The sequence below is a fragment of the Plasmodium malariae genome, assembly GCF_900090045.1.
Source record: "Plasmodium malariae genome assembly, chromosome: 3".
In the NCBI taxonomy this organism is placed as follows: domain Eukaryota; phylum Apicomplexa; class Aconoidasida; order Haemosporida; family Plasmodiidae; genus Plasmodium; species Plasmodium malariae.
In genome coordinates, this window is record NC_041777.1 from 427,501 (window position 1) to 451,383 (window position 23,883).

Genomic DNA, 23,883 nt, shown 5'->3' on the forward strand with positions numbered 1-23,883 from the left:
GATGCTATTGCTATCGATAGAGGCGCAACCAATGGTGGAGGCACAACCAATGGTGGAGGCACAACCAATGGTGGAGGCACAACCAATGGTGGAGGCATAGCCAATGATGGAAGCATAGCCAGTGGTAGAGGTATGACCAATGGTGGAGGTACAACCAATGGTGGAAGCATAGCCAGTGGTAGAGGCATGCCCAATGATGGAGGCACGACCAATGGTGGAAGCATAGCCAATGATGGAAGCATTGCCAGTGGTAGAGGAATCTCGAACAGGAACGATTGCGAAGAAGAGAATGTGGGTCGCCAAAAAAATCTTTTAGAAGTGTACGACTACAGAAAGAATAAAAAAATTATTTACTATGCTGTTAAGAATCACTATGATCCTTATAAAGAAATGAATAAAAAGGAAAAAGAGAGTTATGAAGCATATGAAAATAAATTATATGAAAATGATATATATGATTATTTATTACATCAGTATGAGAGCAATTATAGAAATCTTTTTGATGAAGACTATTTATCGAAACAAAGTTTTCTGAATGCAAGAAAAGAATTTATTATAAATAAAATAAGTCTAAACAGAGATTATGATAGACATTACAAAAATACTACTAAGTGTAACATATTAAGGGGATTGAATGAAGCGAATATACACAGGAATAGAAATGGTAACATGAATAGTAGGAGTGGCCATGACAAGATCAACAGTAGCAACTCCAATAATAACCCGAAGGATATGGAAAGGTTAAATTTCAACAATTTTTTTGCGCAGAATAGTGAACAGTATAATCATCATAATTTCGTTGATAGTTCAGAATATATGAAAAACAGAAGTGGAAGAGAACTTTATGGAAATAATGTATATGACTACAAAGTAAATGGTAGTGATGATATAACTCCTTTAAACGAAAGACTCCATAGCATATACCAAACAAGTATTAGCATATCTAACCTGTGTGATGACAACGTTATAGATATATATAGTGATAAATGTCTTAGTGATGTTTATACTCAGAGGCCTATGTTGTTTATCTGCTCCGAAAAGGATGCCTCTACGAGCATGGGCAGCGTTAGGGAGGGCAGTAAAACTGGCGGTAAGGTCCCCGACAATTCTGGACGTTGTATGATGCTAAAAATTAACAAAGACTTTAAGAAGATTTTTAAAAAATTGAAGTATAAAAATACAGTCGTCATCAGCAACATTGGGAGGAAAACGGGTTCCTCGACCTTCTCGAATTTCATCATAAACAAAGAAAAAATGAACAGTTTTATTAGAGAAAGTGGTAAAGAACAGAATTGTATTTATGCTTATATGACAGCAAGTCAAAATAGAATTAACTATATTTATTTGGACTACGATAAGTTAACTCCAAAAGGAATGGACGGATTCCCGAACAGAAACACTTCGAGTAGTGGAAGTGTTGGAAGCGTTGGAAGCATTGGAAGCATTGGTCTTATTGACAATACTGGAAGTACACAAACCATTGGAAGTTTTGGCAATACCGGAAGCATTGAAAACTTTGGAACTATTGACAGCATTGGAAACACTGGTATTGCAGAAAGCATAAATAACAGCGACTGCGGAGAGATAAACAAATTTGTAACCCTGTCCTTTTACTTTTCCAATATCATTATTTTTCATATAAACAACCAAAATTACATGGATATGTTTTCCTTATTGGCGGACTACTATGATATAATCAAAAAGATTAAGGAAAATATAATATATAGAGAAAAAAAAATATATGAAGAAGAAAAGAAGAAAAAAAAAAAAAAACATAGGAACATAACTAGGTCGAATACGGATGGTACACTGCTTCATAAAAATAAACAAAAAATAAATAAAAGAATTTCATATGATATTAGTATGGATAATAGTAACAGTAGTAGATCGAATTCAAATAATGAGGACAACAGTAGCAGTGAAGATTTTGACGAAGATAATTTTTTTGTTCCTTATTTTGTGTTTGTTTTGAGAGATATAAACAAAGAGGATTTCATAAAAATGAAAGAGGCAAATGATGAAATGGTAAATCGTAGTGCTGTGAATCGTGATGGTCATAAGACCGAAAATGATAACCTGAAGAACTCATATACACTCCAATATTTCAACACATTAATAGACAATATTAATAATACAATTTTGCAGAAAAAAGTGAAATGCTTCCTAAATTTTTTGACAAAAAAGAGTTTATTCTTTTTACCTTACATATATACAGATGAAGACGAATTAACTATTAACACTGACTACATGGTTGAACTAAAAAAAATAAAAAAAGAGTTATATGTACATGGAAGGAGTATAGATAACATGTACAAAAATAATGCAATGTATATATATAAATATCTTAATATGCTAATTTACACAACGAATAATAATATATTCTATAGTCCAAATCATTTAAAAAAAAAAATTGAAAATTTTGAAAGCAAAATGTTATATAATGTTCTTACACAGAATTTTTTATTTCATATAAGAAAAAAAATCGAAAATAAATTACCCATGAAACCAAACTTATTTCTGACTTTAATAAATGAACTAAAGATTGAATATATGTTAACCTTTGAAAAATTTTCAGTAGGTAATGAAGCAATAAAAAGGAAATATAAAAATCAGTTATACAAAGATATTGATATTATCATATTAAAAGCATATAAGGAAAATATAGCTTTTAGTTGTTTTACTTTTTATAAAATTATAGACAAAAAAATTAATAAATTAAATATATATGACAAAATTTATAATAAGAAATATGAAAACTTTGATGGACTTCGTCTCGATATAGACAATGTGAATGATTCATCTGTTGATAATCTCATATATAACGAAATATTAAGTATAAAAAAAGAAGAAATATTTACTCATTTTATAAAAACCTATTATAATACTACTAGCGCTGAGGAATTATCTCCTTCTGTTGTTAAAATGGGCAAGGAAAATTGTAACGTCGTTTCGAAGCATACTAATAATTACAATACGGATTCGATTATTCACTCTCACAAATCTGTTAGTAATTCTGAACGGGGGAACAGTGGAAAAAGTGGGAAAACTGAGCAAAGAACAAAAAGTTCAGATGATCAAGATTCAAATGATAAATCCTCTTCCACTTCTCGAAAAGGGGGAAGCAATTTTGGAGACAACTTCGGTAGCAAGTACAGTCGCATAAGTGATTACAAAAATTACCGGAAAAATGACCGGAAAAATGACCAGAAAAATGACCGGAAAAATGACCAGAAAAATGACCGGAAAAATGACCAGAAAAATGACCAGAAAAATGACCGGAAAAATGACCTTAGCAGTGACAGCAAAAACTATCGGGGTGACACTTCTCACAGTTATGAGCATACCGATAGTGAAGGAAACAAAGTAGGAGAAGAAAAAATCAAAAACACAAAAATAAAAAAAATGTACGATCGACATAAAAGCGCAAGTGCTACTATATCATACATGAATGCCGATAATGATCCGTATAACGATTATCAAGGAAGGGGAAAAGATGCTAACGGTGGAAATAACAACAGTTATATTTCTAATACAAGAGACTCATCGAGGAGAACTCCTCAAAAACTTAAATCAGATGTGGTAATGCTAAATGAACGAAAACAAAAAATTCGTGAAGAAAATGACTTTTCTAAAAAATATCGTAGTGTTAATTATAAGAATAAAAATTCTGACCATGTTCATAAAAATTACAATTTGCATGAAAATTCGGACCTTAGTGATATTTTCAGCGATCTAGACGAGATAATCACAACAGGTTATGAGGTGAACAAAGCAAGAATTGATGGTTTAAAAAGTAAGAAATATAATACAAAAAAAAAGATAAGTTTTAATGAACAAAAAAGTTTATGTAACAACCTTCAGAATGCCGAAGGGGCTGACATAGCACATTTGAAAAGAGACGACATACAGCAGCAGAAGCAGAGGAAGCAGCAGGAAGAGGACGATAATAACGATAACGAGAGTAACATTGCTTTTTTGAAAAAAACAAATTCAAATATTTCCCAAAATAGTAAAGACAAAATTCAATTCATTGAGCAAGTTGAAAATACCAATAAAAAATTAAATAAGAATGATTTAAATAAAAAAAAGAAGATGACTTGCTTGCCAAGGCCGAAATCGAGAAATAGTAAAAATTAGATTCTTTGATTTTTATATGCATATCCCTTTTTTATGTATTTGTGAATGTAGCTCCTTCGCAGATATGGTCACTAACGGAAAATTTAACTCCACTCCGAAAATTACTTCTTTAATTGAGTATATTTTGTTTTAGTCCAAGGTACTGGATGCTTTCCTCATTTTATTACATTTCTGTATTCTCCCCTATGTGCATGTGCACTAACAAACTTGGCGCTGTTAATGCTTACGTTAAAAATCTTTTCATTTTTATTGTCACTTTCCATTTTAACCTGTAGATATAGTAGGTATATAAAGTAGACGAAAAAATACATGCACAAATAAAATATACTACGTCTTTTTTTCTTTTTTTTTTTTTTTATGTAATTATTCTTATTTGTTTTGTACAATGAGACACCACCACCACCCCATTGAAACCATTTAACGTTTTTACTTTCGGTCTCAAAATTATTTAACTATGGACCACTGTAATATTTTCTAAACTGCGCAACTGTCTACGACTAATGCGCAGTTCAGTAAGGTCATTGTAGTGTATTTGCGAATGTATACATCTACACATGTATGTATGAATGTAAGTGCATGGGTAGATAAGTCCATGTACGTATATATATATATATATATATACAGCGATGTGCATGTGTATGGGTAACATGCTGACCCCTTTTTGGAGAATGAAAAAGACCCACAGTTAAAGTGAAAATTAGGCAAGTGATAAAACTGCCTTATAGTTTCTAAAAAGGGTAAGGAAAAGTTTCTCATTATTTCGACTATTCCTCAATTCACACTGAAAGAGAAAATAAGTCGAGGAGGTGTGTTAACTAGCTCTGTTCCGCTGAGCTTCCTTTTTCTTGCATATCAAAAAAAAAAAAAAAAAGTTCGAATTTGGAAGTTCGAATTTGGAAGTTCGAATTTAAAAGTTAAAAGTAAAAAGTTGAAAGTTTAAAGGTAATCATTTTAGCGCAGCCCTTCTCGTAGGAAACCGCAAATAATATGCGCATATTTTACGGCACAAATATCAGTAGTGGTGCATTATTAAAGAAAAAAAATAAAATAACTCGAGCGACAATACGACAATAATAATACTGATGATAATTGTTATGATAACAGTGTTGATGATAAATTTGCAGCACTCCCAGACCAGCAAACAAATGAAATGGCACAAACTTAAAGCAACAGCCAAGTGGTTAAGGGTAAGAAATAGCAAGGTTGAAAAAAAGGAAAAAGAAGGATGATTAATAGCTTGATGGCTGCATGGACAGATGGAGGGGAAAAAAAAATAAAAATTGGAAAAAAAGAGAAACCGGATATAGTCGCGCTAAAATTCCTCAACTAGGTTGAGAAACGGGGACACTGAGATACTTTATATGTATACTCTTACAACTGGGTATGATCCTCTCATCTACTCGAAATTCGTGAGCTTATAAAAAAAAAAAAAAAAAAAGGATCAAGGTAAACTACAGCGAACTGTGCATTTTACTCCATTCGTCGTAATCGAATACATTTTTATAAGAGGTGTTAACCTGTTTGAGTGCTTTAATAAAGTCGTCATATTTAATAGCTCTGAATATAGAAGTGTTGGGTATGTTCTGTATACCATTATATTTTTCTACAGCATCATCATAAACATATTCATAGCACTTTGAACATAAATGATAAATATCACTACCATTCCAATTTACTAGTTTATGAGAAATATTGTCTAATTCTTGTTCAGTAAGTTTAAATCCTGAATGTGTATGTTTTGATAAAATATAACGTATTTGATCCTTTCTTGCTTGTAAATCTGGAAGAGGTATATATACTCTTTTATTGAATCGTCTCAAAGCTGCATCATCTATCATATCAGGTCTATTAGTTGCTCCAATAATAACAATCATAACATCTTTTTTTGTATTAATACCATCTATCATTTGTAATAATTGATTTTTAATTCTTATAGTTGTATCATCTTCATCTTTTTTCCTCATACCAAGGAAAGAATCAATTTCATCAAAAAATAAAATTGAAGGATTATCCACTTCTGCACATTTAAATAAACTAGTAACAATTTTCTCAGTTTCACCAATATATTTACTAAATAGAGAAGATGTATTTACATTATAAAAAGAGCATTTACATGAAGAAGCTACCCATTTTGCTATCATTGTTTTACCTGTCCCTGGTGGACCAAATAATAAAATTCCTTTAGCTGCTCTATTTAAACCAGTAAATAAATCTGGTCTTAATATAACATTCACAATTTTATCTTTTATAATTTTTTTTATATCGTGTAAACCAATTATATCTGTTTCTTTTACTTGTTCATTTGAATTTATTTTCATACTCAAAGCATATCTAACCACATTTACATCCAACCCCTGTTCAATTAGATGCATATATTGTTCAGGCACTTCTTCACCCATATCCTTTGAATCATCCATATTTTTTCTACAATTTTTTCTTTTTTCATCTCTCTTGTCATTTCGACTTGCACTCTTCGAGTTCTCATTATTATTATTACCATCATTGTTGTTACTATTTCCACTCTTTAACACATTATTTCTATTCCTTTTTTTTAAATTGATATAGTTGAATGCTTTTATTGCCTCTTCATTCTTTTCGTTTTTTCTCTTAACCAAAACGTCCAATGCGTTTGAGAAGGCACCCTTCTTCTTTGACACATTGGTGCTAGGGAGGTCATCCGAACCATCATCATCTTTATCTTCATCAGTATTGTGATAAGCACCTCCATAATAGTTGCCCTTCTTCTTCTTTTTCTTTTTTTCCCCCTCCTGCAACTCCCTATCATCAGATGAATACTCTCCTTTTTTCTGTATAATTTTCTTCGTTGAGATACTGGTTATATTCTCCGTATCGTCAGACAGATAACTTTTTTTTTTCTTTTTCAACTTGAGCGCTTTTGGAGTGTATATTTCATCGTCACTTTCGTCAGGTGCTACTATTTCGTTATTTAATTTTCTCTGATTTGTTAGTTGTTCATTCTGTTCCTCTTCATTGGAAAAATTTTCTTTTACATTATAGGAGTTACTATTTGCTGTGTTATGTGCTGTACCACTTACTATATTCCTCCTTTCATGATAAATTTTAATGAACATTGGATCAAAGGTCATATAATTTTTTATATCTATACTTGTTATACCACTAATAAAGTTATCATTCTCTTCAATTTTTTTATCTACATTATTCGTTTCTGTATTGTTCAGTAAGTTAACCACTTTATTGTATGTTTCATCCTCTTCGTAATTTTCAAATATGTTATTGGGTATATTTGAAAAGATGAAATTATTCGCATCTATTTGGTAGTTATTTTCACTTCCTTCATTTTCGGTATCTTCACAGGTATCCCATATATCGTTAAGTAAAATATCGTGGAAACACTCCTTCTCCTCTTCCAGTATTTGGTAGTAAATTACTTCTTTCTCAATAGCGCTGCTAATGCCATTCATGTTGGGCTACTGTTTGGCGGGGATGAGGAATTATATACATATATATATACATATATATATATATATATATATATATATATATATGTGTGCCCTAAAATGGGGGAAACAGATTAACCTTTAATTTGTTCGTGTCCTCTACTTCTGCCTTTTCCGCTACTTCGTCTACTCCTTCGTCTACTCCTTCGTCTATTCCTTCGTCTACTCCTTCCTTTGCTTCTTCTTTTTCTTTTTTTATTTACAAATTACTCCACAATGTACAATACCCGAAAAGCTCTTTTACGAAGTTTGCTCTGACAAATTATGAGCAACGATGCCGGCCAAGCGTCTTTTTCACCTCTTTCGAGATATATTAAGTTATATTGTTTGGTATATTTTATATTATTTTTTGTGATAGGTTAAATTATATTCTGTACGCTGTTTTGTGCCCCATTGGGGGCCTTTTCCATTTGTTTTATGTTCGTTTTTTGTTTGTTTTTTGTTTGTTCTTTGTTTGTTTTATATTTGTTCTTCGATTTTTGTTCGTATTTTAGTCATTTTTCGTTCATTTTGTGGGTATCCATACTCAACTGTTTCACCCTCTTTACACTTCACATAGTGCATTTCAAGAGAATCATAAAAATAAATAAAACAGCATGCTTAATAAATTTTTAAGATCATTAATGTGAAATAAAAAATTACCACAATTTGTACAGCTAGCTTTTCATGCTCAGGTCAGATTAAATTTTTTTTTTTTTTTTTTTTTTTTTTTTTTTGTTAATCTGATTTGATTTTATCAAAAAGTTCTAGCACATGTGCGGATTTAACATAAAAATTATTACTTAAAAATATTAGCTTTTAAATTTACATTAAAATTACTTTAAATATTACTTTAAATTTATTTTTTTAAAATTATGTTTGTAAAAAGAGATACTAAATATAAGCACAACATTTCAATATATATATGATAAAAGGCATAAAACACAAAAACGCAAAGAGATTGGTGCGGGGGAGGGTTTAACAAGAAGGAAAAGTAATTACAGTAAATACAACTATGGGAGGTAGTTAATTAAAAAGGGGCACATATACATATATATATACATATATATATATATGTTTATATTCGTAAAATGGAGGATAATCTTAATAAACGAAAATAACGAAATAAAAAGAATGGTGATAATAAGCAAACAAAAAAACGAAAAAACGAAAAAACGAAAAAACGAAAAAACGAAAGAACAAAAAAATGATGAAACAAAAACAAAAAAAAAAAAAAAAAGCGGCACAACAGCGACGCTATAATTAAATGCCACTGTGCTGCTATGCCGATGTACAGCTATACCGCGGGCACAAAATATATCTTTTGCAATGGAAAAAAGGAAAAACTAATAAATATACATATAAAAGCTAGGGCCCTCTTGAACGAAACTGTAGACTTTTTTAACTACGATGTATTCCTTTTCCAATTCATCCAAGTCTAAATCTTCATCTTCTGCACACCGTACAACATTATTATTTAAAATATGGGGGAAATATTTCGAATTTAAAATATTTTTATTTAATATACTGTTATGACTGTAAGTCATTACCTCACTATTCCTTTGTGCATCTTTTGTACTAAGAAATTTCCCTTTCTCTGAAATATCATTGCCATAAAATTTATTGAAAACATGAGTAGGATTTTCAAAATAGTTAGGAAATAAATTCTTCATAAAAATACTAGGTCTAGGTTTCATTGTGTTTTCATATTCATTTGATGAACAAGAACTTTTATACTTTTTTATAATAGCTGCAAATGTACATTTCTTTAAATATTTTTTTATTTCGTTTTCATCATCTTTTCTAAATATATAAAGTAATGGGCTAAATTTCTTTTTTAGAAATTCTAAGTTTTCATATTCCTTCATCCTGCATATGCAAACCTTTCTTTTTTTTTTTTATCTCCTCTACGGGTGTGTAAAATAAGACCTGGTCTTAACTTGCAAGGCGAACCGAGTAGTGAAACATGCTCACATAAAAATACGTACAAACGCACATATAATTGTATGTATTTATATATGCGTTTATATATGTATATATTTATGTACGTATATGTTTATATATGTATAAGTTTATATATGTATAAGTTTATATATGTATCTGTTTATATATGTATAAGTTTATATATGTATCTGTTTATATATGTATAAGTTTATATATGTATCTGTTTATATATGTATCTGTTTATATATATATATATATAATGCATTTTTACGCGACGGGCGCAGGTGTACCGAATGCTCTCCTAACAAAAAATAATAATTAATTTGAGAAATATAAACTACTAAAAATCAGCTTTTTCACATTTATTTAATGCAAAATTTAAAAATTACTATTAATTTATTTTTATAAAAAAAAAAAAAAAACAGCTATAGCAAAAACTATGAATATTTCATGTATAGTGTTCTACTAAGTGTACCATATAAAATGTAGCACATATAATGTAACATGTAACATATTTAATTTTAAAAATCTAAATTTTCTATTAATATACACAAATAATCGGTAGAGTATAAGAAACACTTAAAAATAATAACAAAAAACAGTAACAAATAATAAGTAATAATATGTAATAACTATTAATACAGTTAATATCTTAAAAAGTATACAGTAATAAAACTTAAAAACACATTTAAATCAAAATTTAGCTCAAGGTACAGTTATGAAAACGTAAAGAAGCAAAAATCAATACATTCATACGAAAAAGTAAATTAAACTTCTTCGTTTTTTTTTCCTTTATTATTATTTTATATTATACTATAATGAACTACATTGCACCATAATGTACCATATTGTACTGTAATGTACTTTGTTGTGCTGTTTTATACTATATTTGTGTTTAATGTTGTTAATATAATTACCACATTGTAACATTATCCTATAAACGATATTTCAACTTAGAGAAAAAAAAAAAAAAAAAAAAAAAATTATGTGTGGCTCATCTTTTTTTTTTTTTAAGGTTTTTTTTTAAATATTAAGATAAAAAAAGGACTTAAAAAATTTATAGAAAAAAAAAAAAAAAAAAGAAAAAAAAGTGGAAGATATATATACACAAAACATTTATCTACAAAAAGATAGCACATTATAGTCATTAAAATGTAATGATCTTTTTTTTTTTTTTTTTTTTTTTTTTATTACAAAATACAAAAGTGGGTAGAAAAAAGAGTTGTAAAGTTTTGCAGTTCCACAAAAATAAATAAAATAAAGATAAAATAAAGTAAAATGAGATAAATTATGCATAAATTAAAGTAAGATAAAACATAACAAGATAAAATAGAACAGTTGTCAAATATAGAAAGGAAAAAGGTTTCGATGTGCAACGTTTAACTAAATAGCACAATATGTACAACTTTACTTTTAAAAAAAAAAAAAAAAAAAGGGAACTAAGTCTTTGTTTCATCTTATATATATATATTTAGCAAACCCATCAAGAGGCAAATAAATAAATGAATAACATTTTATATTATACATAGTACATATAATACATATTTTTTTTTTTTTTTTTACATATTGTGTTACTCACGTTTTCTGCGTAATATACAAAATGAAAAAAAGAACACAATGGGCTTACGAGTTTTTCGTACTATAAGTACAAACTTTACGCGAAATATGTGTGTGCAGGAAAAGCAAAAAAGAAAAATAGCTATAAAAAAAAAGAAGAGGTAAATAGAAACGTAAAAGAAAAAAAAAAAAATAGGCTAATAAAATTCCCCCATATTATTAGATGCCTAATTTTTAAGTAAATTATACCTACATCCCTTTTACATGATCTGTACAACAATAAATCTAATAATTTCTCTTCTTAGAAAGCATTTTATTTAGCCTATAATTTATTCATTTTAGTTCTTTTCATATATCTTACAAGTTTTTCAGCTAAATATGGAAAAGTTCAAACATGTACACGATATATATTTCCTATATTTAATCATGTGTATATATATATATATATATATGTGTATGAATAACACCCTAGCTGTTGCCCTTTTTTTTATGGCATTTACACATGCCCTGTAGTGGTAAAATGTCCTTTATTAAAATTTTTTTTTTCTGTTTCCCCATAAAGCTATTCATTTTGGTGTGTATTTGAAAAACCGATGGATGATTATATCATTTCAAATTTTTAAGAAAAAGGAGAATTCATATATAAAAATAAAATTAAAAACAAAATATTAGAAATAAATGATCGCTTCAAGATGATCTACTGTAAAGTATTTTCCCAATTTTTCGGAATTTCTCAAAAATTGTGTAAACGTGGTATTAGGTGATATATTCCTTTTTTTTTTATTATTAAGAGCTATAAATAGCTTGTTTTTACATTTTGCTATGTGGCACTGTAGATTGTTACACCTTCTTAAGGCGCATTACTTACCTGCTTCTCTAATTCAAAATATGCCTAGTGTATTTCATAACGAAAATAAAATATAATAGTTATGCAGAAAAGCGCTAAAAACCTTGCTTCTATAATGTACATTTGCAGCTCTGACATATTAATACATGTATAAGTATATACGTATACCTAAGTGGCAATGATTAATGCTTCATTTCTCAATAATGGAGAAGAAAATATGCACTCGAATGAACGAAAAAAAAAAAAAAAATATTCGCACCTATATATTACCCTTTGAACAAACAAAAAAGATTATAAGCATTGTAATTATAGTCTTAAATTATAAGTATTTCCGAACAAGACGCTAAGTTCAACCATTAATGGAATGATGCGCCCCCTTCAAATAGACTTTTTCAGTTCATGCTTTGTTTCGATATAAAGAAGTCCCAACCAAGAAGATGTGCATATATATAAAAGCACATAAGTACATCATATATATATATATATATATATATCATATAGATATGTACATACATAGGTACAAATATGTATTCCTTTTAAGTGGCAAAACACGAGTAATTATTGCAAAACTTTTTTTCATAAAAAAGGAAATTATGATATTGTGCACTTAAGCCCAGTGTTCGTGAAAATATTACAAGCATCATTAAATAAATTTTATTCCTTATTCATAAGCAAAAAATAAAAAAAAGAAATTTTCTCCGTAAATAATTAAATAATAATTATAACTGGAATTGTGCCAGTGGTACACCTTTTCTCATTTGTATTTTCTTCTTTTTTAAAATAAACTTTTTGGAAGAACAGTTTCGTCCTTTACATTTCCTTCATATATTCTCTCTTTGTTTTTATGTGCGCAAAAAAAAAATAAAAAATAAAATATCCTGTAACAATAAAAAAGGAAAAGGAGTGCAAAGGAGTTTTATTCATCTTTATAACAAAGTTTACGAAAAGGTATGAGTTCCACACATAAACGTACGTATAAATAAATACATATGTATGTATATACTTATATTTATTTGTGCATGTTCGATATTTATAAATTTTATGTGTACATGTTTGCATAATACGAACATACGAACATATCAACATATCAAAATACGTATATTCGTAGATGTTTCATATGCACGTAAAAATACCCCTACCGTTCATTTCTACACCTACGGATGTACCAACTGTAATATAAAAAAAAAAAAAAAAATTTGGAAGATCCGTTATTCCAGTGTAATCCCTTTTTTTTATAATTTACATTTTTGAACTGAAAGCTTTAAGAGAAGAAGGTTTTCTCCAAATTTCTGGTTATGCATTATTTGTAAATGTCACAAAAAAAAAAAAAAAAAATATCGAATTGTGTCATATAATTTTATTCAAATTGAAGAAAAATTTTTTTTTTTTTTTTTCCCCTCTTTGTAAATCTCTAGCTAGCCAAAAGGATGTCATTATTTGATGGCATGTTAATAAAATCATTTGAAAGAAAAGAGGGGAAAAAATATTCAAATGAGAACAAAAAGAACTCTTCCAAAAAAGCAGATATTGGAAGAAATGATAATACTAAAAAAAATGATAGTAATACTAGTGAGTGTGATCCAGGTAAAGAAAAAAAAAAAAAAAGACCCGTACCATGATTTGGTAGAGCTGTTACCCTCATATTACGTAAATAATCAATATGATCATAATATAAGTATAGACAGAGATGATAATATTAGCAGACAAGCAGTGGGGAATAATTTCAATCCAAGTGATAATAAAAATGCAACAAATATGAGTAGAAACTTTGAAGAGTTGAATGAAATTGATTCAGTTTCCTTTAACAGTGTATATTACGAAAATGAGAATAATGCATATAAATATCCTGACCATGTACATAATTATGACAATGAGAAAGATAGTAGTAACCGCTTACGAAATGAATCGAATGGACATAATTACGTTGGGATATGCAGAAGGAATAGCAACGAGTCCTCAATGGCCATTCTGGAAGATGACTTACGGAAAGAGGATCCGACTATGGCAAAAAGGAAGTACACCATCAGATCTTTTACAGATGAAGATAAAGTGGGAAAGGAAGGGGAAGAAGAAGAGGAAGAATATTTTACTCATAACGATAAAGAACAACTAAATGATATGTTAACCCGTATAGAAAAGGTGTTTAAGAATAATACTGGGCACTTTAATGTGAACGATGTTAAGGAAATTTTTGAAAAGTTATTTGAAAATAGGGTTAGGAAAAAGATGTTAATTACTTTATATTACTATATCTGTCATTCTTACATGAACAGGAAAATTCTGAATTTGAAGGAAGAGTACATCTGTGATATGTTAATATACAAGTTTTTATTAAATGTTCATAAAATAAGAAAGAAAAGAAAGAGATATAAAGAGCAAGAAAAAATTATGATAATAAACGAAAAGTTAGACGTTGCAGATGTGATACAAAATAAAATACACAAGTACAGTTCCGTGTTAATGCAAAATGAAAACTATATTACGCAAATGTTTGAAAAAAAGAAATATATTTATTCTATTAATAGGATGTTGAAAAATTATGTTCATAACATTTTGAACGTTATACTCCATAATATAATCATACTCAAAAAAAATAGAAAAAAAAATCAAAGGAAATATTTGGATGAAAAAAAAAAAGAATTACTCAATCAGGAGCTAAAAATAATAGAAAAAGAAAAGGAGGTAATCAAAGAAGAACAAGATATTCAAGAGAGAGAAAAAAAAATACAAAAAGAAAATGAGGATATATGCAAATCGGAAGAAGTCATTTCTGTAAAATATGATCAACAGATAAACAAAATTAATGAAGATATAAATCTCATGGATGTTAACATAAAAGAATTAGAAAAGAAAATTGAACTTATAAAAATAGAGAAATTGAACGCATTAAAAAGGAGAAATCAAATAGAAGGGGAAAAACAAATAGAGCTAGGGTTAGTTTTACAAAAGAAATCAAAAATACATACATCCATGAACTTTCTAAAAAACACACTTGAACTTGTAAATGAAAAGAAGACATTCATCATAAATGAAAAGGAAAGGATGAAAGAAGATTCAGCAATTTTGTGCACAATATACAAGAGATGGAATGAAAAATTTTTTTTAACTAATCAGTTAATATCAGCTCTGAGAAAGAGTATAGAAAGGTTTAGTAAAGATTATGACCATATGAGTATTTCAGATTGTCATAGTATTACTGTATCTACTACAAATGGAAACCCCCTTATAAGTGATGGTAAATCTGTCCAGCCAGTGGAACAACAAATACAGCAAGGAAAAAACGAAAACACAAATATTCAAATGGTAGAGTCTAACGTATCAGAAACGCAAAATATGGTTCCATACTATGAACAGAATGAAGGAAAATCAAAAGGAGCACAAAAGTATTACTCGTACGATAAGGGTCAAATAGTGGATAATGAACAAAATAACGATATACAAAATTTTGGAAAAATAAAAGAGAGGTGTAAAAATGTAGTCATTAATATTAACGTTTCTTATTCAATAAAAAAAATATATTTTTTAAAAAAAAAAATCCTTGAACTTGAAAAAGTTTGTAACTATGTAAAAGAAAAGAAGAAAAAACTTATGATTGATATAAATCAGTGTAACTGCGAATTAGACAATATAAATATTAAAAAAGAAAATTTAAAAAATAAAAAGAAGATTTTACTCAAAAGCAAAATGTTAAATGAAGTGAAAAACACTATTAACGAATTTGATGAATTATTAAAAACAGAAAATACCATTTTAAAGCAATTAGAAAACTCAAAAAATGACATGACTAGTTTGAAAAAGCAGTACCTTATCTATAAAGAAAAAAAAGAAAGAGTAAAAAAAAAATTATCTTTACAAGAAAGGAAGTTATTAAAAAGTGAAATGGAATATGTTGAACGTTTTTTAAGCTCAGTACAGCTTGATGAAAAAATCAAATGGCAGTTTATCGAAAGCAATGATTTAACAAAAACAAGCCAAAATTGTATGATCGTAAAAGAGGGAGAAGCCGAACAGGAGAGAAACAATGAAGAGATAAGGAACATGGTAAAAGTAGATAGCTCTTGTGGAAAAGAGGAAAAAGTAAAAGACTGCGTTGCACAAATTAGGTGCTATAAAAACGGAGAAGAAATGAATGCAAGGAGAAAAGAAGAGAATAGTGGGGATAAGGAAAATTTTTTATTTTCTGAAGATTCAGATGACACAGAGAAGGAGAGAAATTTAAGGCAAGACGTGAAGAGTTTGTTGCACGAATTGGAGAACGGCAGTTCGGGGTCTGAAAAGGAGGAAATTTCAAATGACGAAAAGGAAGATGTGGAAGTAGAAATAGACAAAGATAATGAAAATGTTGGGGGAGTAGAAAGCGGCAAAGGGAGCGATGATGATGGCGAACTAGACACTGACGAAGCAAAAAATAGTGAAAATAAAAATACAGAATCTCAAAGTAGTCAAGATGAACGCGGAGAAGGAGAAAAGGAAGGAGAAGAAGAACAACAACAACAACAACAAAGCGGTCATTCTGAAGGTGAACAAAAAGATAAAGTTGGAACAGATGAATCATGTACATGCCAACAAAAATATAAAAAAAAAAATATATTATCAGAAGAAAATAGCAACAATCAGTCGATGAAAAACCAGCCAGTCCAAATAACATATGATACTGACAGTATTATAATTAACAATGACCCCCGTTTAAGTGGAAATTACGATGAACTTTTGAATGTAATGAAAAAATTAAAAGAGGGAAAAAGTGATATCTTCGAAAAGATATTAGAAAGATATAAAACCATATATAGCGTAAATGAAAATATAGACTATAACATGTTAGAACAAGAAATTACAAACTTTTATAATGATGTAGTGAAAGAAGAAAATATTTTAAAAACTAAAAAGTTAAGTATAATAAAAAAAAAAAAAAATTTATTAAAAAAGTACTACTCATACACGTCAGATAATAGTGACGAGGAGGAGTTAAACATGTAAATTTTGTTGAAGATATGTGTAGCAAAAATTAAAAATTGTAGTTAACTGTGTAAAACAAATGTTTACGCTCGCTCATTACATAAATAATTAACATTTCAGTTGTTTAATGAAAAGCATATTTTTATTTTAAAAAATGTGAAAAAGAAAAAGTTGTACGAAGTTTTTTCCCCATTTATATATAAAACTCGCAAAATAGCAAATTTTTAAAATCCGTTTATTTCCCTTTGGTGAGGAGGGATTTAACAAAAATATGTTTTTAAAATGATTACGAATAAAATGCACAATATTTTTTCCCTTTTTTTTAAATTATCATTTTGGGCTTTTCTTCTCCCCTTTTGATGTTTTTCTGTCTATCCTTACGTCTGACTTACTGCAATACTGCCATACAGCTATAATACTGTTCTTTTTTCCTTTTACCTTTTTCTTTTTTCTCTTTTTTTTTTTTTTTGTTGTTGTTATCAGATGTCTGGGCATTTAAAAAATTTTTATTATGAAACTCTCTTCATTTTAACATTCCGGGTGTGCATTTTTTTTGTGAATATTGGCGAAAAAGAAAGAGGAACGTACCTCTTAATATACGTTTCATTCGTTTGCGCTGCATATATATATATAAGTATTACATGTGTATGTTTATGCTGCGTTTACTTACGTATTTGCTTATGTATTTATTTGTTTATTTACTTATCATTTACCTACACATTTACCTAATAAATTTTTTTTTTTTTTTTTTTTTTTTTGTGCATGCAGAACTCTCGCACGTTATGTGCGAATTTGATTAACGATTTTTTTTTTGTAATTTAGCTAAATAAAAAAAAAAAAAAAAATTAAAGGTGTTATATTATGTCCATTTGGAGAAATACCTATTTAGTACTAAGATGTAGTAATTAGTGCCAGGGTATATGTACATACTCTTAGTTGATACGCACTCTTAGAAGATACATACGTACCCCCGAGAGAGACACGTATTCACTCCTAAGAAAGACATATATGTGCGCCTTTGAAATTATATTTCTTTGCCTTTTTCTCATATAAATTTACTCCTTTTTTTTTAAGACCACAATATATTTAATTATTAAGCCACTGATATGCCTGTTCGATGGCGCAAAAACTGAATACAATTCTTTGCTATTCCTAGCGATTTTACGAGTATCGTACTTTTCTCACTTGACCCACAGCTTATTATTCTATTTTATTTTATATACTCTTTTCATTTTATCATTATATCACTTTAACTTTTTATATTATATTATTACTTAATTTTTATTTTATATTATTACTTAATTTTTTTTTTATTTTTTTATTTCTTTTTTTTTTTTTTTTTTTTTTTTTTTTTTTTTTTTTTTTTTTTATTTTCCTTTTTGAACATGCTTTAGTATAGTAGAATGTCTACGAACAAACTAAAAAGTAGCACGCTGCTTAAGATAGAAAGCAAGAATGTAGAGAGAGAAAAAAAAAAAATTAATAATAACAGTATTAGTAATAATAATAAAAGTAGTAGTAGTAATAATAAAAGTAGTAGTAGTAATAATAAAAGTAGTAGTAGTAGTAATAATAATAATAATAATAACAGTATTAGTAATAATAATAATAATAACAGTATTAGTAATAATAATAATAATAATAGTAATAGTAATAGTAGTAGTAATAACGATAATAGTAGTAATAATAATAAAATAGATAACAATAATAACAATGGAAGCAATAATAGCTTGAGAAAACATGTTAGTCTTAAAATAGTCAGGAAAAAAATAGACAATGCCCATGCTGATAAAAATGTAGTAGTGGCACAGGGTACCTTGAGAGAGGAAAACGCGAAAATTATAAAAAACAAAATTTTAAAAAAGGTGCAGGATGCAAGTGATGTTGTTGATTGTTTATCCTCCTCAAAAATAAGTAATGATGAAAACAAAAAGACAGTTTTTAAAAAGGGTGTCCATAAATTGAACACACGAAAAGATGAAACTAATGATACTGACGATGAAGATGATAATGAGAATGGTATTAATAATAACGACAATGCAGATGGAAATACAAACAGTAACAGTAAAACCACGACTACTAAAAAAATAATAAGGATAAAGAAACCGAAAGAGCAAGTAATAAACAAACATAGTCCCTTAAATAATTTCAACGAACTAAATGCTGCAAATGCTGAGCATGTGGGAGAACAGTATTACAACTCGAATGAGAAAAGCGTAAAAATGGAAGATTCGGAAAACGAAATTCTCAATTCGATTATAGAGAAAAAGAGTTTTCTCATTACAGATCAGCCGAATGATGTTAAAAAAAAAAAAAAAAAAATTATCGTAAAAAAAGTGCCTATCACGGAGAAGTCAAAAGTGGGGGGAAAAATGGAGGAAAATGCAGGTTACAAAGCAGATGACAAACAGGACGACAAATGCGCTTACAGTATCCTCTACAAAACAAGCTCCCCTTCAAGCAGGATTAGCAACATTGGAAGAAAAAACACGAGTAGCTCTGCTGGCAAGAATTTCGAAAAGGCGAACAACGAAATAGGGATGAATAAAGCAAAATTAGACGAGTTAATGAAGACACACGAAAGTGAAATAAGTAACATAAAGAAGGAGAAGAAAATACAGGAGGAAAAGCTAAGTATATATATTCAAAATTTGAATGATGAAATGTACAACTTAAACAATAAACTAAATGATGAACTAAAAGAAAAATACAAAATGGAAGAAATGAATGAATATTTAAAAACTGCCAAATCGGGATTAGAAGAAAAAGTAAATACATTACAAAAAAAAATTGATGAATCGAATGAGTTGTATAGTTTACTTAATGAAAAATTTGTAACATTAGAGGAAGAAAATAAATTGCTATTAGAGCGAGATGAAGAAAATAATTTAAAAGTTCAAAATTTGGAGGAGGAAAAAACAAAATTAGAAAAAAAATTAGAAGAAAAAAATATTTTAATAAAGAAAAAAGACGAAACTATAAATAAGTACAATAACGAAATTGAAAATTATAAAAATGTGCTAAAAAGTAAGGGAGAAATGATCTTATTAAACAACAGTTCATCCACAATAGTAGATAAGAATTCAGCCGAAAGAAACAGCCAAAAAGAATATATAAATAAATTAACAAAGGAAAAAAAAGAATTAACATATGCTTTTAAAAAACAGCTCGATCTAATTGTTATATTAAAAAAACAAATCAACCTTTTGGAAAATAATAAAATTCTTAACATAACTTCGAATGAATTTAAGAAAATTCTCCAAGATTAGCAAAAAATAAAACAAAACAAAACAAAAACCTTTTAACGCTACTGTTTTTGTTGAACGACACTTTTGATGTTGCTTAGGCTAGCAAAAAAAAAAAAAAAAAAAAAAAAAGAAAGAAAGAAAGAAAACAAAGAAACAAAGAAACAAAGAAACAAAGAAACAAAGAAACAAAGAAACAAACAAAGAAGCAAAGAAAGAAACAAAAATAAAAATAAAAATAAAAATATTAACGCTAAACCTTAATCCAAACCCGAACTATTATAAGCTCCATCACTTTTATAATTTCCTGGAAAAATCCCAACAAGCAACGTTTATTTTAAAGATATTGTAAAGTGTATATATAAATGCATTTTTAAGTTGTAACTATGAGCATATATTATAATCACCACTCAGTACATTCTGCCCAATCCGCAAATTCTGTCCTTTTTCATCGAATAATTTATTATATTAACAACTTAACTGAGAATATATAAGGTCTAATACTGAAAAAAAAAAATTTTTTTCTTTTTATTTATAACGTTAAAATAAACAATTAAAAAGAAGAAAAAAAAATAACAAATATTGTTGTTTTCCATTTTAAAAATAAAAAAAAAATAATAATAGAAGATATGAACATATATGAGCAACTCTAATAGAAGTACAAGGGTGCTTACACACATATATACACGTAAAAAATGTGGATATCGAAGGTAAACAGATGAACACAAAAAATTAAATTGGTTTACACATATAAACTGCTGCATGCCGCATGCTACATCTAACATCATATTCAGATATAGCGTTACATTTTATCCATTCAAAATATCAAAAAAAAAAAAAAAAAATTACATACTATATATCAAATATTATATATTAAATTAAAAATGTTCTCCTTATTGCATACTCTTTATAAAGAGAAGAACGTTTTCATTTTAATCCTCATCCAGCGAGATATGTTTCCTTTTAGTTTGAAAATACCCTTTCCGCATTTTGATTGTAACAACATCATACATATGTGACCTTTTCTTTATTTTATTTTATTTTATTTTTTTAACTGTTCCTCACTCGGATGTACCAACTTAATCCTTTCTATACTTTTTTCTATCGTAATCACCTCGCCTTTCGTTACTTCTGTTTTCGTAGAAATCGGCTCTGTCCTGATTCCTCCTTTCATTGTACCTGCTATCACTGCGTTTGCCGTCAATATATCTGCCATCATTGTACCTGCCTTCACTGTGTTTTCCGCCATCATATCTATCCCCACTGTTATAGCTTCTATCTCCTTTTTTTTCATAATCAGCTTTTCTGTCATAGTACTTTTTACTATCCCCTACTCCATTACTTCTTTTGACACAATTTGACGAAACACTTCTAGATCGTGGGTTTTCAAAATGCTTGTTTTTGTATGTAATATTTTTATATATAGTGTTGTCTTTATTATTGATATGATAACTACTGTGTCTTACATCACTTTCTTCAAAATTGATATTTGCATTTTTATCTCCATTCTCTACAAAAAGTGTTAAGCATATATATAATAATGGAAAGTATTATATATTTACACTATGTAAATATGCACACATGCAGGCTGATTTCATATACGCACATAACGTACTAACGCACTGATAAACTTATACACTAATACGATGACAAGCTGAAAAACTGATAAACCGATACACTGATTATTACATGCCTAAGTGAATGTCAGACAAGTGTATATAAATGTAAAAAGCTTAACCGATAATTTTTCTTTTTTTTTTCCTGCCGAATTCGTCATATTCTTCATCCTCAGAGTCATGAACTCTTTTTTCATTACTTCCTTGAATATCATAATGCCCTCCTCCTTTTCCTGTTCTTACTTCTTTATTACTTTTAAATTCGCTTAATTTTTTTGTAAATCTACTTTTACCACATATATTACATTTTTCTCTCTTAGCCCAATTTATATTGCCGCAGTCATCACATTTCCAGTCATTGGACTTAAAAAATACCTGCTTGAAATTTTTTTTTACTAGTAATAGAGGGGAGGGGAGAGGAGAAAGAATGATATGAAGAAAAGTGGGGTGTAACAACAAAGAGGGTGTTTAAAATAAGACGTATTTATACGTGTGCACATATACATACATGACTATATACATATACATATACATATATATATATATATATATATATACATATGTGCACATACACATAGTATAGAATGAAACACCCCTTCTTCACACACTTGTTGCGCAAGAAAAAACCTCACTTGAACATTTCGGCCTAACTCTATTACATCGATTACAGTGCGTTCTTTTCGAAAAGTTAACATTTCGACAGCTTTAAAAATAATGTTTATTAAATTTTTTAAAAAATTATGGAGTACTATATAACGCACATAAGCGGTACATATTGAAGTGTACATATATATATGTATGTGTGTATATATATATATATATATATGCATACGTATATATGTTTGTATGTGCACATGTATCTATATATGGACTAATGTACTACTTAATGAGCATTCTCTTATTATTCTCTTTTCTTTTTCAACGTATTTAAAAACACACGCGCCTTTTTATAATTATGTAAAGAATATGTACAATAATAAATCAAGAAAGGACAAAACAAAAAAAAAAAAAAAAAAAAAAAAAAAGGTAAAAAGGTAAAATAAGAATAAAAAGCAAGGAGAATAAAAAAGAAAAAAAATATAAATGAGAATACGGAAGAATAAAAATACGAACGTACGAACAAAACAGAAAAAAACAATTTTACTTTTCATCTGAGCATGTCCAATCTCCCGTTTGCATCTTGTCTGTAAGAAGTTGAAAAAGAGAAGTAACAAATAAATTCCCCCATAATAAAATATACATGAATTTATATTTTTGTGTTGCACAAAAAAGCTATTGTCACATGACCAAATACAAACAAGCATATATATACATATATACATATATGAACAAAGAAATAAAATGTATGACAAGCTAACAAAAGCCTAATTCATACATTCGTCTCATTGCATAATTGAAGAAATATATGATCATATATAATAAGGAAGAACGACATTCTACTATTCTAAAAGCACATATTATAAAAACTGTTCACTTTCATACAATTTCAGTAATTCACCAACCTATATGTTTGTGATTTTCCATATTACAATATAGCCTTTTATGTATATATTATGTATGTGCTATCCTTGATTTATTCTTTTTTAATTTTTCTGTATTTACTTTATTTGGCAGAAATAGTTATTTATTTTTTTTTTTTTTTTTTTTTTTCCTTTTTAGCTTAATAATATTCAAAGAGTATAACATTCGGACTCAATGGCTTCACATTCCATATATATATATATATGTATGTATATGTACGTATGGATATATATATAGATATATATATACACATATCAATTCACTTCATCCCTTTAGAGTTATAACATAAACGTTAACTACTCATTTTAGCCTTTAAAGCATATTTCATTAATTAAAAGACTAATATATCATATGTATTTATTTTTTTTTTACACTTAAAACGTTTTTTTTTTTTTTTTTTACTTTTTTTTTTTTTTTTTTTTTTTTTTTTTTTTTGTATTTCATCAATGAACACTTGAAGATTGTTTAATTATTGGCTATTAATAGCATAATTGTTATTTTCGTACAAACGTTTAACCACTGATATTTACGCATTGTCGTCATATAGCCCTTCCATTATTTATATACTAAAAAAAATTATTCTAACTAGTTCGCAAAAGCTG

General features: G+C 28.2%; 6 protein-coding genes across 6 annotated transcripts in view; 3 read left to right on the top strand and 3 right to left on the bottom strand.

Annotated features, from left to right (window-relative positions):
- PmUG01_03017800 (conserved Plasmodium protein, unknown function) overlaps positions 1-4,137 on the top strand; it is a gene marked incomplete at both ends in the record, with an annotated part of 5,298 nt that extends 1,161 nt beyond the window's left edge. Inside the window, one exon of the mRNA XM_029008806.1 lies at positions 1-4,137. This exon is cut by the window's left edge and continues 1,161 nt beyond it. Coding sequence (XP_028859397.1) covers positions 1-4,137 — 4,137 coding nt within the window.
- A 1,451-nt stretch (positions 4,138-5,588) lies between these two features.
- PmUG01_03017900 (AAA family ATPase, putative) lies at positions 5,589-7,580 on the bottom strand (the record flags this gene model as incomplete). Its single annotated transcript, XM_029008809.1, has 1 exon — positions 5,589-7,580. The coding sequence occupies one exon, from the start codon at positions 7,578-7,580 to the stop codon at positions 5,589-5,591; it is 1,992 nt and encodes a 663-aa protein (XP_028859398.1).
- Positions 7,581-8,941: 1,361 nt separating this feature from the next.
- PmUG01_03018000 (conserved Plasmodium protein, unknown function) lies at positions 8,942-9,463 on the bottom strand (the record flags this gene model as incomplete). The annotated part of the gene is made up of 1 exon (XM_029008810.1): positions 8,942-9,463. The coding sequence occupies one exon, from the start codon at positions 9,461-9,463 to the stop codon at positions 8,942-8,944; it is 522 nt and encodes a 173-aa protein (XP_028859399.1).
- Positions 9,464-13,434: 3,971 nt separating this feature from the next.
- Positions 13,435-16,920, top strand: PmUG01_03018100 (conserved Plasmodium protein, unknown function; the record flags this gene model as incomplete). The annotated part of the gene is made up of 1 exon (XM_029008811.1): positions 13,435-16,920. One exon carries the CDS (start codon positions 13,435-13,437, stop codon positions 16,918-16,920), a length of 3,486 nt encoding a protein of 1,161 aa, XP_028859400.1.
- A 1,382-nt stretch (positions 16,921-18,302) lies between these two features.
- Positions 18,303-20,168, top strand: PmUG01_03018200 (conserved Plasmodium protein, unknown function; the record flags this gene model as incomplete). The annotated part of the gene is made up of 1 exon (XM_029008812.1): positions 18,303-20,168. The coding sequence occupies one exon, from the start codon at positions 18,303-18,305 to the stop codon at positions 20,166-20,168; it is 1,866 nt and encodes a 621-aa protein (XP_028859401.1).
- Positions 20,169-21,223: 1,055 nt separating this feature from the next.
- PmUG01_03018300 (zinc finger, RAN binding protein, putative) lies at positions 21,224-23,284 on the bottom strand (the record flags this gene model as incomplete). The annotated part of the gene is made up of 5 exons (XM_029008813.1): positions 21,224-21,654; positions 21,883-22,155; positions 22,393-22,463; positions 22,905-22,944; positions 23,263-23,284. The coding sequence occupies 5 exons, from the start codon at positions 23,282-23,284 to the stop codon at positions 21,224-21,226; spliced, it is 837 nt and encodes a 278-aa protein (XP_028859402.1).
- Between the last annotated feature and the right edge of the window lie 599 nt (positions 23,285-23,883).